The sequence below is a fragment of the Eulemur rufifrons genome, chromosome 16, assembly GCF_041146395.1.
Source record: "Eulemur rufifrons isolate Redbay chromosome 16, OSU_ERuf_1, whole genome shotgun sequence".
NCBI classification, from domain to species: domain Eukaryota; kingdom Metazoa; phylum Chordata; class Mammalia; order Primates; family Lemuridae; genus Eulemur; species Eulemur rufifrons.
In genome coordinates this window covers 15,228,234-15,242,760 of record NC_090998.1, presented here as the reverse complement: position 1 = coordinate 15,242,760, position 14,527 = coordinate 15,228,234, and the positions used below count along the sequence as shown (strand labels likewise).

General features: G+C 32.5%; 1 protein-coding gene and 1 non-coding gene across 9 annotated transcripts in view; both read left to right on the top strand.

Annotated features, from left to right (window-relative positions):
- The window catches only part of EPS8 (EGFR pathway substrate 8, signaling adaptor), a 159,565-nt gene that overhangs the window by 104,412 nt on the left and 40,626 nt on the right, over positions 1–14,527 (top strand). For 7 of the 8 annotated variants that reach the window (XR_011235774.1, XM_069491659.1, XM_069491658.1 and 4 more), the window contains 9 exons: positions 3,254–3,321; positions 4,365–4,526; positions 4,650–4,799; positions 6,519–6,601; positions 7,163–7,299; positions 10,492–10,565; positions 11,822–11,948; positions 13,691–13,779; positions 14,151–14,225. Coding sequence is in view for 7 of the 8 variants with exons in the window: in XM_069491655.1 (XP_069347756.1) it covers positions 3,254–3,321; positions 4,365–4,526; positions 4,650–4,799; positions 6,519–6,601; positions 7,163–7,299; positions 10,492–10,565; positions 11,822–11,948; positions 13,691–13,779; positions 14,151–14,225 (965 nt within the window). In the remaining variant the exon portion in view is untranslated. Of the gene's footprint in view, positions 1–3,253; positions 3,322–4,364; positions 4,531–4,649; positions 4,800–6,518; positions 6,602–7,162; positions 7,300–10,491; positions 10,566–11,821; positions 11,949–13,690; positions 13,780–14,150; positions 14,226–14,527 lie in introns of all 8 variants that reach the window. The other variant, XM_069491660.1, reaches the window with a different exon arrangement.
- On the top strand, positions 2,379–2,485 carry LOC138397709 (U6 spliceosomal RNA). Its single transcript, XR_011235836.1, has one exon. It is a non-coding gene; the product is annotated as a U6 spliceosomal RNA (small nuclear RNA).

The window sequence follows — 14,527 nt, the reverse complement described above, 5'->3', positions numbered from 1 at the left end:
GGAAATCAAGTATTGATTTTTGTGACAGGATATCAATAATGCTAAAATGATACGTATAGAATTTTCATCATTGGTTACTGAATTCATCTAATTCTGTCTGTTTGGATTTGTGTATTCTGGACCATGGGAGAAAAGCTAATAGGAAAAATAATGAAACAGAACCAGTGGTACTGCAAGCAAGTTAGTTTTGTTCCCAGCTCTAACTGATCGTAAGAGAAAGAAAGAGGTAGGGGAGGGGGGAGACATTGACTTACTCTTATATTGAGCATCTTATAATACTAGAAACCCAAAGCTCTACTGCTAGATTTATTTATTATTTAATATACCATTTGACCATGATTTACACTCTTAATTTGGAAAGGAAAATTTTCTGCTTAAAGAGATAGCATACAGTAGATGAGCTGACATTTACACAGATTTTGGAGTACCTTAGCTGTACATTAGAATTGCCTGGGGAGCTTTTGCAAAGTGGAGCACCCAGGCTGCACCCTAGACCAGTTAACATTAGAATCTCTTGTGTAGTCGGGCCCCACACAGTGTTTTATGAAATTCATTCTAATGTGCAATCAAAGAGGAGAACCATTGTTAGAGAAAGTGGTGAATTTCATTAGAGGCTTCATCTCGAGTAGTGTTGAGAGACTTTATGTAGGCTTTTTACACTGTTTTAAGGCTTTTATGAGATTTTCAGCTTAGGAGCATAATTACTATTTACATTTGTTCTTGTGAGTACCTATGATTCTCATAAAAAAGAAATGTATTATAGTTGCCTTTTTGGTAAACTTCTTTCAACATTGCCTATTAAAGCATTAATATTAACCTTTATTTGTTGACCTAAAAATCACTAGAACTACTAGTTTATTTGTAAATCTATTTTATGGCATTTATACATTTTTAGGATTTTTAAAAGGTAATTTCTTATAACATACATCTTATTATGAAATACAGGAGAGAAAGCTGCTTAGGAATTTCTAAAATGGGTCCATAATTTGGAATGTTGTAAGTGGCATCATATCTTCTGGGCAATCAAAGTGATCAGTTAATATCATAGTGTTTTAAAATGCTGTGAAATAGTTTTTTTGTTTCTGTAAACTATTTTTCTATGGGACTGAGAGGCTATATGTTGGGAAATCTGGGGGTATAAATTCTTACTACTTCATGAGAATATCTAAGTATAAACATATAGTATTTTGGACCTTCAACTGTGTTTGCCAATCACCTATCTGAAAGACTAAGTCAAGCATTTGAACATCCTGGTGCTATCATATTATAACTGGATATCATGGTGACTGTTACCATTTCTTTTACTATCCTCAGGTGAGATCAAACGAAGCAAAACTACCCTCATGTTCTGAGTCTACCATGAGAGTTGTATTAGAATATGATGAACCAGTGATTCTGAAATAGTGATTATTTCTAGATGTGCTTTTGTCAGATGTATCCCTGAATTACATATTACATTTCAAGAGTCATAATGGTTCTCCCAGAAACAATTATCCGTGTTTTAATATCTCACATTTATTAATCTTCAACTAATCAGAAAAATCATGGTTGTTCACTTTTTTAAATATGTAGAATATAGTCATGTAAGTGAAGGTTTATGCTTTGTTACATTGAAGTAGAAAATTTAAGGTGAAACCAGATCTTTCTTTTTGATCACATTATTTCGGTAGGACCAGATGGATCTTACTTCTTCAGGTCATCATCCAAACAAAAAAAGAAAGGTAGCAAAGACTGAATTTTGAAGTGTGTCTGTTTTTGTTAAGTAATTTTAATGCTGCAAAAGCAAAAATAGAACAGAATATCAGAGTGACATTGATATAAGGAATATGGAGATTTCCATCTAAATTTTTAAAGTAAATATAAATGAAAAGTGATTTCCATGTGTGTTTTGAAACAAAGATTTATTGAAGCTTTAAAAAAATTTGTGTTAACATTCTGAGTCTGCGTATGTGTACTTTATATTTTCATACTTTGCTTTTATGTTTAGCAGATCTTTTCAACTTCTGCTGTTGTAGGAGTACCTAAGAGTTCTGTGTTAACTGAAAGAAACATGTTTATATTTAGAAAAAAATTGGTTGTTAAGAAAGTTAAGTTACATATATATACATATATATATGTATATGAATATATCAGAATTTTAATGAGTTAAGGGTATTTAGATTTAACCCTTTTATTACATTAAGGGTGCTGTGGCCCAAGGCATTAAGTGTTTTGCCAAAATTTAGTTTCCTACTTAATGACAGAGCCAAAACTAGAATCAAAAATCTATTGGTCCCCTCCCTTAGCGTTCTTTTTCATCATAGCATTCTGTTTTAGAGGAAATAGGGCAACTCTGAATTTACAAGTAAGCAAGTTGTTTTTTTAAAAAGTAACAAATAGAGCTCACTTTGGCAGTACATCTACTAAAATTGGAACAATACAGAAAAGATTAGCATGGCCCTTGTGCAAGGATAACACACAAATTTGTAAAGTGTTCCATATTTAAAATAAAAAAGAAAATAACAAATACCAAATACTGTCACACATTTTATATTTTAATATTTTTTGGTTTTGCAGCATTTCAGAAAAGAAAATTAAAGGTTTCTTTTTTCCTTTGAGTAGTTTGATGCAAAACTTTCTACCCAACTTTCTTATTTTTCCTAATAGTTTATATCTACAATTCTAAGTATCACATTTGTGTGTTCTAAAAATGTGTGAAAATTGTTAATATTTAACGGCAATCACTATGATTGACTCATCTTTTGAATCTCCTCTAACACTGTCCATAGTTTGGATGTTGTGAAAGGAGATGTTCCTTGTAGTGCCTATTTTATTTAATAATAATGTAGTCTAACTCATATAATACAGTATCTATGACAATATTTTCAATTATATTTAATATTTTGGTCTCAGTGCATTGACAAATGAAATTTACAGGCCAGTTTTTATCTTTTTGCCAAACAGTAGGTTCCTGATTAATAAAACCTTCAGATAAAATAACTCTTTTTCTTAGAGCATTTATAATCTTGTTAACCTTTGGAATTCTAAAAATTTATAGTGGGTCAAATTGTTCTTGCATATCATTTAGGCTTTCCTGTGGTTTTTAGATTTACTGTGAATAATGAGTGTTTTCAGATATACCACACAATGGTGACTTGTTAACTACTGTATTTATATGTGAGATAGACTAGTTTTAGAAATGGCCACGTGATACCAATGTATGAACTTCAGCCTATTAATGGATAAATAATGGCTTTTTAAATTTCTCTTTCAGAGCAAAGGAAGAATTATGCACGTGACAGCATCAGCAGTGTGTCAGATATATCCCAGTACCGCGTTGAAGTAAGATGCTTTGGTGTTTGATAATATTTAGATTGAATCTTGAGGGACATAAAATTGGAAGTAAAATCAGAATTATGTTTTATTTTATTCCTCTAATGTATTTGAAGTTGTGTTGACTTTCAAAAATTTTTATGAAACTGAAATGTTACGTATAAAATTATCTTGTTAGTCTGCGGTCTATTTTCACAAAGAGTACATATTAATAAGAATCATAATTACTACTCATTTGTTATTGCCAGCCTTATTTTGGTTAAAACAGGACAAAGGCTTCTATTTTGTACTATAGAATCTTCTTGAAACTAAGCCTTTGACAGTTTCAGTGAGTGGTTTTATTTTCAGTTTTATCTAAAGTCATTACTGGTTTCATTTAAACAATGGTTTCTTTTTTAATTTTTGCCCTATTGTTATCTTTTAAGATATTTGCTCTTGGAATTTATCTAGGTGACCTCTGCTTATAATAGAAAATATTTAAGTGGGGAGGTAATTTTAAATTGATCTTATTTTCAGTTTTCTACGTATCTCAAGTATGCTTAATTAAATTTAAACAGTTTTGTTTCATTAAGTGGTTTCAGTAGATTGAATAGTTTGACAGCTGTTACAGCCTATAATTGAGCCATTGCTACTCTGCAGTGTCAGTGTCCATAATTTCAAAGCTGCCATATAGATAGCCTGCTATTTTTCAGCATTTAGATAACCATAATAGAATAAAATGAGGGAAAGTTTATTTTAAAGGAATGTTATTTAAGCTGTTAAGAATTTGTTTTTAATGCCATGTTTATGTAGTTCAACATGGCTCGGTATGAACAGATTTAGATAACTTATGAGTCAAGTCATCATTTTCTCCATTCAACAAAAACCTGCTTGACTTCATTGTCTCAATTAGATAATCATAAAGTTTTAGAGTACTTTGTGTTTGTCCTTCACTTCTCTGCTAGAGACCTCAATTAGATTAATTCTACTTTATTTTGGAAAATGTGTACTAAGAGGTTGTGTATGTGTTTGTGCGTATTATAAATCTTTTTTTCTTTTTTTCCAACCATAAGCACTTGACTACCTTTGTTCTGGATCGGAAAGATGCTATGATAACTGTCGATGATGGAATAAGGAAGCTGAAATTGCTTGATGCCAAGGGCAAAGTGTGGACTCAAGATATGATTCTTCAGGTGGATGACAGAGCTGTGAGCCTGATTGATTTAGAATCAAAGGCAAGTTTGTAAAATTTATATTTTTTTCCAAGAAGCTGCAGAAATATTAATGTTTACAATCAGGTCAAATTGTTTGAAAATGAGTAAAAGTTTGACAAAATAAAATATTTACTTTATTTATAGAATGAACTGGAGAATTTTCCTTTAAATACAATCCAGCACTGCCAAGCTGTGATGCATTCATGCAGCTATGATTCAATTCTTGCCCTAGTGTGCAAAGAGCCAACCCAGAACAAGCCAGATCTTCATCTGTTCCAATGTGATGAGATTAAGGTAAAAGAATGGTGACCTTTTTTTTTTTTCCCTTTAAGCAGATGTTCTGGCAGCATTACCTATTTTGATCATATGGCTAGCTATTAGATACTAGATGTTTAATTTCTCTGAGAATTTTGTAGGGAAAATAAATACCTTAGTATCTTCCTTAGAGTTTCCATGCCAAATAAATAAAGGGGAAATTAGAATGATATTAAAAAGTCAAATGTGTTATTTTTTTTAAAAAGGGTAGATAATATATTAAATCTCATGAAGTACCTTGGACTTATAATTAAAAATTGATTCTTCTGAAATCATGCTTTGTGGCCAATAAATAATCATGCAATCTTAATTTATTCTGCACTGATCACATAGCATGGATGATTGCAATGAAGTGCTTAGACATATCCCACGATATTGATTTAAAGTTCACCATTTAATTATGTGACTTGAATAATTGCTCAAGCTTTGTGATCTCCAAGTGATATGAGAAAATAGTTGAGCCAGTAATAACAGGCTATATCCTGAAAGTTTCTATTTCCAAGTACAGTGTAATTTCAAATGATTATAATTTGTGATGCTTTATTGGACCTTAGAAGTTATCTCCAACCTTCAATGCCTTTATTTCCTGAGTTGATTTCTCTAAGAGAGAAATCATTTTGTGTTAATTGGTACTTTGCCAAAGCAGTAATTTATCATTTTGATTATAGATTATGAAATATCCAAGTAACTTTTATCTTTATAAAGAAATTCTGGAAGATTAGCATAAAGAGTCACTTAATTTTTTCTGTATTTTTTGACATTAAAATATGATAGAATAAATTAAGATTGACTAAATATGTATTTTATAATTTTCTTCTAATTGCAATTTATGTCATAGATGACTTTCTAAAAATCTTATTTGAAAACAACTGGCATTTAGGTAATTTGTATATGTGATAGTCATCAGATTTTTATGTAGTACCTTTTGAAAGTCTTAAGTGTATTAAGAATTTTGTAAGGTTAAATGTATTAAATCAATAAATATTAAAGGGAATATTTTGCTCTGAAAATATAGTAAAATTTAATTCAAACGTTTCGAAAACAGAGGACTAAGTTAAAAAACATTTCAAATTTGATATTTGTATCTGTGCTCTAAAAGTCCCCCTGGGAGCTGAGAGTTACTATTCTGAGTAGAGTTTCTGGATTTCAATTTTGAGAACAAAGAACTTGCTTTATTTGTTATGGAAGGGTGATAGTGATGGGTTCAAGATGGATTTACTGAATACTGTGACTCTGCTGGGACTTAGGGGTTTGTTTCAGTGGGTTAATGAGTGTCCAGTGGATGCTGTGGATGAGAAAGGGTGGGAACTGTAGTCTCCATGCACTTCCTTCTTCTGACTCCTTCATTTCTTCTCAGGTGGAGATGTTTACCCAGTCTCATGTTTAGCATGTACTTACACTTGCAGCATATGCACATCCTTTTTTATGTTTGCCTTTGTTCAAGAATGGCTTTTTTCCCAGCAGAATCAGGATTAGATAATCATTAAAAATTCCTTCAGCTTTTGCATCCTGTCCTCATATAGTTGACAATTAAAAACTTCAAGAGTTATGTTTTAAAAGCAGACTTTAAAAAAAGACTTTTTGCGTCAAGATACTTATTGATTAAAACAAGGAGCATAATCCCTTTTTCTGTTTTAACCTGCATATCCAGATTCAGAAAAATCTATAACCTTCCAGGTAACTTGTGTCTCATTGCAGGCAAACCTAATTAGCGAAGATATTGAAAGTGCAATCAGTGACAGTAAAGGAGGCAAACAGAAGAGGCGACCTGACGCCCTGAGGTAAAAACATTAAAAGAAGTTAAGGAATAGAACCGATTTGTTTTTAAGTCTTTTTTTTTTTTTTTTTACCCTAAAAGTTTAAAAAAATTATTTTCATTGGAGGTATATTATTGTATTTTACTGATTACAATCTGTAGTCTCAACACACTTGTTCTCTCAAGTTTGTCAGTGTATGTTTGCTCCTTTTCCCTGCATGTTTCTGATCTTTCTCTGATATGGCTTCTCTTACTGGTGTTGGAAGTCACAGAGAGTCATGAAAAGATAAGTGGTGTTTTAAGAGAAGTTAGCCTAGGGAAATACAAACTAGACATTAGGGCTGGAGTTGGTCCACAACCCTTCCAAATCACATGAGACCCAGAAAAAAATTCAATGTAGTTTTCAGCAGAATTTTAATTGTTTTGTATTTTATGCACATTTATAAATATACCTAATATGGAATGGTTAGGAGCTCTTTATTGCCCCTTTACATAGTTCTTTTCAAGGTTAAATCATAAATTGAGAGAATTGACGTGTTATAGAAATAGAGATGGTAAAAATTCAGTTTGTTTTCATCTTTTTTAGAATGATTTCCAAAGCAGACCCTGGTATACCACCTCCACCAAGAGCTCCTGCCCCTGCACCCCCTGGGACTGTTACCCAGGTGGATGTTAGAAGTCGAGTGGCAGCCTGGTCTGCGTGGGCAGCTGACCAAGGGGACTGTGAGTATTTTTAGAGATAACACTTATTGAATACTTTCCTGTGGGTTGTGACAGTTCTTGCTTTCAAATTCTGATGCTGATTTCTGAGCTGAAGCCTGAGGTTAGTTTTAAAAAATTAAATCTTAGATAAAGGAAAGTTAAGCATTGAATACTGTTTAAGATTGCTATCTGTGAGAGTTCAGACCAGCCATTTAATAAATATGGTATTAATAGTAGAGTCTTTTTTTTTTTTATGCCAAGATAGGAAGTTTCAGTTGACTGAGAAAAAGATGGTAATAGAATATATACCAAATAAGAGACTCTTTTTTTTTTTTTTTAGATTGTACTTCACATTATTTCCATTTACTATTATCTAATTACTGTCCCTTTGGGGGCAGATTTGTTGGGGTAATGGAAAGGATGCAGGACAGTGGTAGGGTACTGGCAGTGGAGGGGGAAAAGTCACTCATCATCTAGCTAAACTTGTTAAAAGGGCTTTATGCATGTAGCATCATTTTACCTTGGCATTCTTTTTAAAAACAATTATAACATAGAACTTAGTGTAACTTTTTATATGTCAGAACATTTTACTATAATCTGAAATTTTTATAACCAGAAAATGGCTTAAATTATGTTTGGTCCAGTCTCTTCATTTTAAGGATGAGTAAATTGTGATTCAGCAAATTTGAATTTGTTGAACTCTAGAGCCTCATTCTTTTGCCTCCTACTCCAGTGGGACTTCTTAAATCACTTATTCTTTATCCAGTAAAGTATTATTCATACAGGATATATGGCAGTGCAGTTAAACAATATAACTTATTTACCAAAATGAGTGACATTGGACTCTACTTTGAATGTGGTTTGTCAAAGCTGGGCTCTGAAGCAAGAACTGGATCTGTCTACCTGTGTGATCTCAGAAAGTTCTCTGTACTTCAGTCTCATGTAAAATGGAGATAATAATTCATAGGTTGCTCTGAATCTGAAAGCAAATAATGCCTATAACAGTACCTAGCACAGAATAGGAAGCGTAATTTGTGGTTGTTCTCATTTCGAGTTCATTTTTTTTCTGAATTATTTTCCAGTTTATTTTGGTTTCTCGTATTCTTAAAGGTATTTTCAGGGGGCTACTTGTAAGCACAGCTACCAAAGAGATGAAAGAAAGAAATCTTTGAAGCATCCATTTTCAAAAATAAAGTAACCGTTATTACTTATTTTAATTTTATAAGTGTTTCTGTTTAGAAACTTATATATTCCTGAAAACAGAAACACTTATAAGATTAAAATAAGTAATAAGTTTTTATTCATCCACTTTGTATTTAAAATGTTGTGTTTAAAACGCTAAGGAGGAGTTTATTGTGTTTTCTACTTTTTGTGTACTTAATGGTATTTTTGTTATTGTTTTGGGGGAGGGAATTTTTTTTTTTTTTTTTGAGAGTGGTCAAAACAGTCTTCCTTGAATTGGAGGAAGGATAAGACAATCTAAGTTTATAGACATTGTGAACAAACTTGTAAAAACATATCTTAAACCTAACACAATTTACAACAGAGAGAATTTATCCCCAGGGGTTTCTTAGCTCTCATTAGATTTTGTCTGAAATACTCTCTGCCATGTCCTTTGTTTATATTACAGTGAGATAAGGTTCTCAAAACTTCTAATTTACCACTAGGCCAAACAGAACACACTTATCACATGAGGTTCTGTCTGGATCCGGGCTAATTATTAGTTGGAAAGTCCCCCAAAAAATATATATTAATGATCCCTCTGAAGGCTCTGGTTGACGCAGGCTAAACAGCTCCTTCTTTGAATCCCTGGAGTATGTCTACCCTTAACTTCCAAAACTGATCTCTGTAGAATTGTGGCAGTAGCACTAGGTTCCCAGTAGTGTGTCAGACCTGACAAAGTACTAGAAATACCATATCTCCCCCTCACTTTGCCATCTAAATGATATTTTGGGGGAATACTTAGTTGGAGTTTCCAATATCTATATTTCAACTTTAATTTACTGCTTTCTGTGGTAGTATACTATAGTCTAGACAGCAGCTAACTATGTGTAAAACAGCAGCTAACTGGCAAGATTTCATATGTATAAATTTTAATTATCTTAGAGTAATTAACAGCCACTTTCATAAGACTCAGTGATTTCTTCTTTGTTCTTTTTTCTTTTTATTGGCAAGTGTTTCAGTTTTGGGTAAAGTTAGTACAGAGGAGGCATAGCAATATAGAGTTTTCCATATATTTTATATTTCTCTGTATTGAACATCATGAATCATGATGATGTATCATGGTTTATATTTCCATGCATGGTAATACATTTCTCCTGTTCCATCTATACATTTTAAAAGTTAATCTGCTATGAAATATTTGTAATAACCATCTGTGTTTAGTGATAGTGTTAACTGACTCATACCAGAAGGAAGTTCATGATAATGACCTCATGATTAACATCATGCTCTAGCCCTGCAGTCCCCAACCCCAGGCCAGACTGTTAGGGACCAGACCCCACAGAGCTCCATTGCTCCCAACCCTCAGTCCATGGAAAAACTGTCTTCCATGAAATTGGTCCCTGGTGCTGAAAAGGTTGGGGACTGCTGCTCTAGCCAACTGAGCAACTCAACTGTAACATCTAGAATGCCCTAAGACATTTATTTTTTAATTTGTAAATTCCTGTAGATATTTCTTTTTTTAAAGCATGTGGCTTAAAAATAGTGAGCCCAACATTGTGGGATTTAAGTTTAATTGCACTAGAATTTTAAGAAGCAGTCTACTATCAGAGCTCTCAAAACTTCATTATAGTCAGTGTTGGAATGTATAAAAATCAGTAGCTTTCTTGCATTAGAACTTAGCTACTTTTTGATAAGTGGGTGCTTAAATGCTGGTTTGTGTTTCTTACTTGTGAAGGAATTAAAGGGTGCTAAGTTAGGGTTGGTTCCACAGGTAACTGACACTAGAAAGAGGGAGAATATAGGGGACGTTACAGGGTGAACAGACATCATAAAGGTATGCAGGTTGATGCTTTAGCTCTGCCCAAGTGCTTCCGTGAGTGGTGGCAAGGACGCATTTCAAGGATGATGAGCACAGTTTTGATTTGTGTATCCAGGGGAGGTGTTCCTTTTTGCAATTGACACTCTTTTCTAGTTAATTTTCATATTTTAATTACATATATTGGTAATATTTAAGCAAAAGTTTGAAAGACTTGATTCTCGTTTCTCTAGTTGAGAAACCAAGGCAGTATCATGAGCAGGAAGAAACACCTGAGATGATGGCAGCCCGAATTGACAGAGACGTGGTAAGTACAGCAGTCATCTTTAGATCATTGGCTTTTTTTTTAAGAGGAAAAAATATTCACAAGGAAATGAAGTTGATTTACATGAAGATGTTTTGTTAAAACTTTTTTTTCAGTGCCCTTTGGGTTGTTTTTTTTTCCGTGACTATTTTTGCCTTTCTGCTAATATTTAGTTAGTAGACTTGGGCTGTGATAGAACTAGCATATTAACTGGTTTGCAAAAGAATTGAAGCTGCATTGTGAGATTTGAGAGATAGTCCAATTTTTTCTTTTCTCATAATTTTTAATTCATAATTGAAATTTTTTTAATGTCTTGGCATTTATCAGGAATATATTTTAGAATAACTAGACAATAAAAGTTAAGTAGCATTTTTAAAGAATAGATATGGAAATTTTATTGCTTTATAAAGGATAATGCTAAATTTATTTTTATTTCTCTATAGTAATTTTTTATAGAATGACAGTGCCCTGTGATATAATAATAGAATATGATGTTAATATGATTAACTTTTTACACTATACACATGTTACAGGCTTATTTGGAAACAAATCCTTAAAGGAATTTGAAATTTGGCATTTAATTTTTACTTCACATTGTTACATGTTACTCTTAAAAGTTTATCTAACCCCAGTTTCTGTTCTTTAATTGGAAGAATGTCATGTTTCACACATAATGGAGAAAGTCAACTAAGACTATAGTATATGACACAATCAAAATTGTTTCAGTGATCTCTGAAAGCATAGTACATCATTCTGTTTTGTCATGTAGAAACTCTGATTAATGCCTTTTATTGTAGGTTAGCTATATTTATTGGTTTATCACAACATTCTATATACCTTTAATTCCATGAAATAACTCTGTCGGTGCTTTATTGAGACATTTATTAGAAAAACAAAAACGCTCTGTGCTGTTCTAACAAAATGTTTCTTAGAATTTTTTTCCCCTAACTTTGTGTGGGAGAACACTATGAGAAAATTAGAGTAATTGAAAATAATGATCTGAGTAGATATTGTGAATGTTCTCCTGATGACATTGAAAATAGAGCAAAATTAAGCTAAAGAAAAATGTCAATGTCACTTTGGCCATAGATATATTTGGTTTGATTCTATTTCCTAGAATTAGTGATAAACTTGAAATTTACATGTGGGGTTCTTTCTTTCATTTTTTTTCAACTTTCTATTCTTTACTAAGAGTATACAGCTAAGATAAAAATATTTTTGTTTTGTTTTATATTTTGTTCTATAATTTCTAATTTCAGCAAATCTTAAACCACATTTTGGATGACATTGAATTTTTTATCACAAAACTACAAAAAGCAGCTGAAGCATTTTCTGAGCTTTCTAAAAGGAAGAAAACTAAGAAAGGTAAAAGGAAAGGACCAGGAGGTAAGTTAGATTTTCTTAATCATCTAAAGATTATTCAGAACTCCAGTGCTAAACAGATCTTCTGCTCTTGTGAACTGCTCAGCAAAACTCTGTTGACTATGGACCAAGTCCCTTTTCTAGTTTGGGGGTAGCCCCAGAGATTTAGGCAAAGAGTAAGGAGAGTCCAGGGAAGAGTCCATTTTGGTTCTGAGTTGGCTATAATGAAGAAAGACCTTAGGATGCCTTACCTGAGTCACAGAAACTCTGAGATTCAAGTAGTGACCATCTATCTATAGTTTTCATGAGCGATTAAAAATTAATGTCTGTTAAAGTCATAGCTCTATTCTTCTCTTATTTGGATTTATTTTATTGTAAACATAGGACCTCATTATTTTGGTAAATATAAAGTTTGACTTTTTCTTAAAATATTTTAAAATGTCAATGGATTTGAATTTTTTATCACAAAACTCCAAACAGAACATTCAGGTCAAATACAAGCAATTTTGAAGTATGCTGTAGTTCAGTTATTTAAGATGGCTTCAAAATGTATAAAATTAAAATTATGGAAGTAATGTTTGTACTTCCTCCAGCAAAATGGTATAGATTGAAATATATGAAAGAATAGTAAATAAAAATCCCTTCCATTACAGATGACTTCCAAATCTTACTCTTGCGCATATCTGTATAGTAAGCGTATGACCTTTAGCTTTGTCTTCTAGATGTGTATAGCTGGAAATACCTTACCCCCACATATTCTGAAATTAAGTATTATTGCTTCTTAGTGCCTCAAACCTCTTATTTCTTCTGTATTCTTTATGAAGGGTCTATTATCTTTTTGGTCATTCAGATCCAAATCCTCAGATTCTTCTTTGACTTCATTCTGTAGCTTATAGACAACATCAATTTTATTTTCTCAATGTCTCCTGTATCCAGTTTTATTCCCTTTTCATTTTCAAAACCAGCATCCATTTCAAGCTGTCATCATTTTTTACTCAGCTTTGTAAGCAATCTTCAAGCGTCTACTCTCTCTGCTGTGAGAACGTTCTTAGAGCTCTAAGTCAGTCACTTCATTCTTCTGCTACAAAGCACATTAGTTCCATGTTCTATTGATTTCAGTCCACCTCCTCACCCTGGAAATCAAAGGTATCCACAATCTAACCTTGATCTACCCTTCCATTCTCCTGTTTCTCTGCTTTCATGTTTTGTGTTTGTTGTTTCATATGCATGCAGTCTCCTTTTTCCATGTTTTTGCTTATGCTGTTTTTATCCAACTGTGATGTTTTTCCCACAACATTACCCTTGAATAAACCTTTAAATCCCACCTTAAAGCTACTTTCTCCATGAAACAGCTTTTAGGTATATATTTCCTTCTCTCTCAACCAGGTGCAGTCTCTTCTCATAACAGTTGGTACATCTCTGTTATTTAGATTCATGTCTTTTAAACATTAAGGCTCTTAAGAGCAGGGCTTTAAATGTACTCATTTTTATAGTCTTCACAATGATAAGCATAATGACTGGCATATAGAAGAACTATATATTTCTGGAATTGAACGAGTAATTGGTAGTGCCTAAGGGTAGAGAAGTTTTTTACAAACTTTAGATCTCAGTTTGTTACAGTCAAACTATGAGATATGGTAGAGTAATGAGGGAGCATGCCTGAAATGATTATTAAACTTTGCAGACATAAATGTAGTTTTTGTTTTTTCATTTCATTTTCTTGGAACTTTGCTCTCACCTGTCCATCTTCTCACTTATTTCATTAGAGGGTGTTTTAACTCTACGTGCAAAACCCCCTCCTCCTGATGAATTTGTTGACTGTCTCCAAAAGTTTAAACATGGATTCAACCTTCTGGTAAGTGAAATTTATTTATATAGAATTAGAAGAAGTAAATGAAAAAGATCAAAGTCTAGTCAAGATATTCCTGATTAAGAGATAAAATTGTGTTTTTATAGATTTTTTTTGTATGTATGTTTTGATTTGCTTTTAATGGAAACAACACAGTGTAAAACAGGTGTATCAAAGAGACTTGATTGTAAGGTACTCTTAATTTTTAAAAAAATTAACTACTTTTAATCTCATTCTGCTCATGCTGATGAATATACTAAAAGTGAACCCAGTTGTAAAGAGCTCTTACTCTGAGTCTATGCCACACCTTTCTGAGTGTCTGTCTTTTGTTCAGTTATACCTTAGTAATATATTTTTCTGTTTTCTTGGTTTTACAGGCCAAATTGAAGTCTCATATTCAGAACCCCAGTGCTGCAGATTTGGTTCACTTTTTATTTACTCCATTAAATATGGTGAGATTTTATTAGTCTAAGAAAGTAATCATTCTTAGTATGTTTTTTAACCCCAAGCATCTATCTGGATTATCTAGACAGTTTTTCTTCATTACTTCTCATGGGTACTATTTCTCTTGCCATCTGTGTTAACATTAAGAATGTGAAGTTTGGGAGTTTAAAAGAACCTTGTAAATTATCTAGTTCAAACACCTTATTTTATGGATGAAGAAATTGGCATCTCTGACAGAGCCAGGGAAATTAAAAGAAATAAAGATTTATTGGATACTAGTGTTTCAGTATACACTAGTATATAATATACA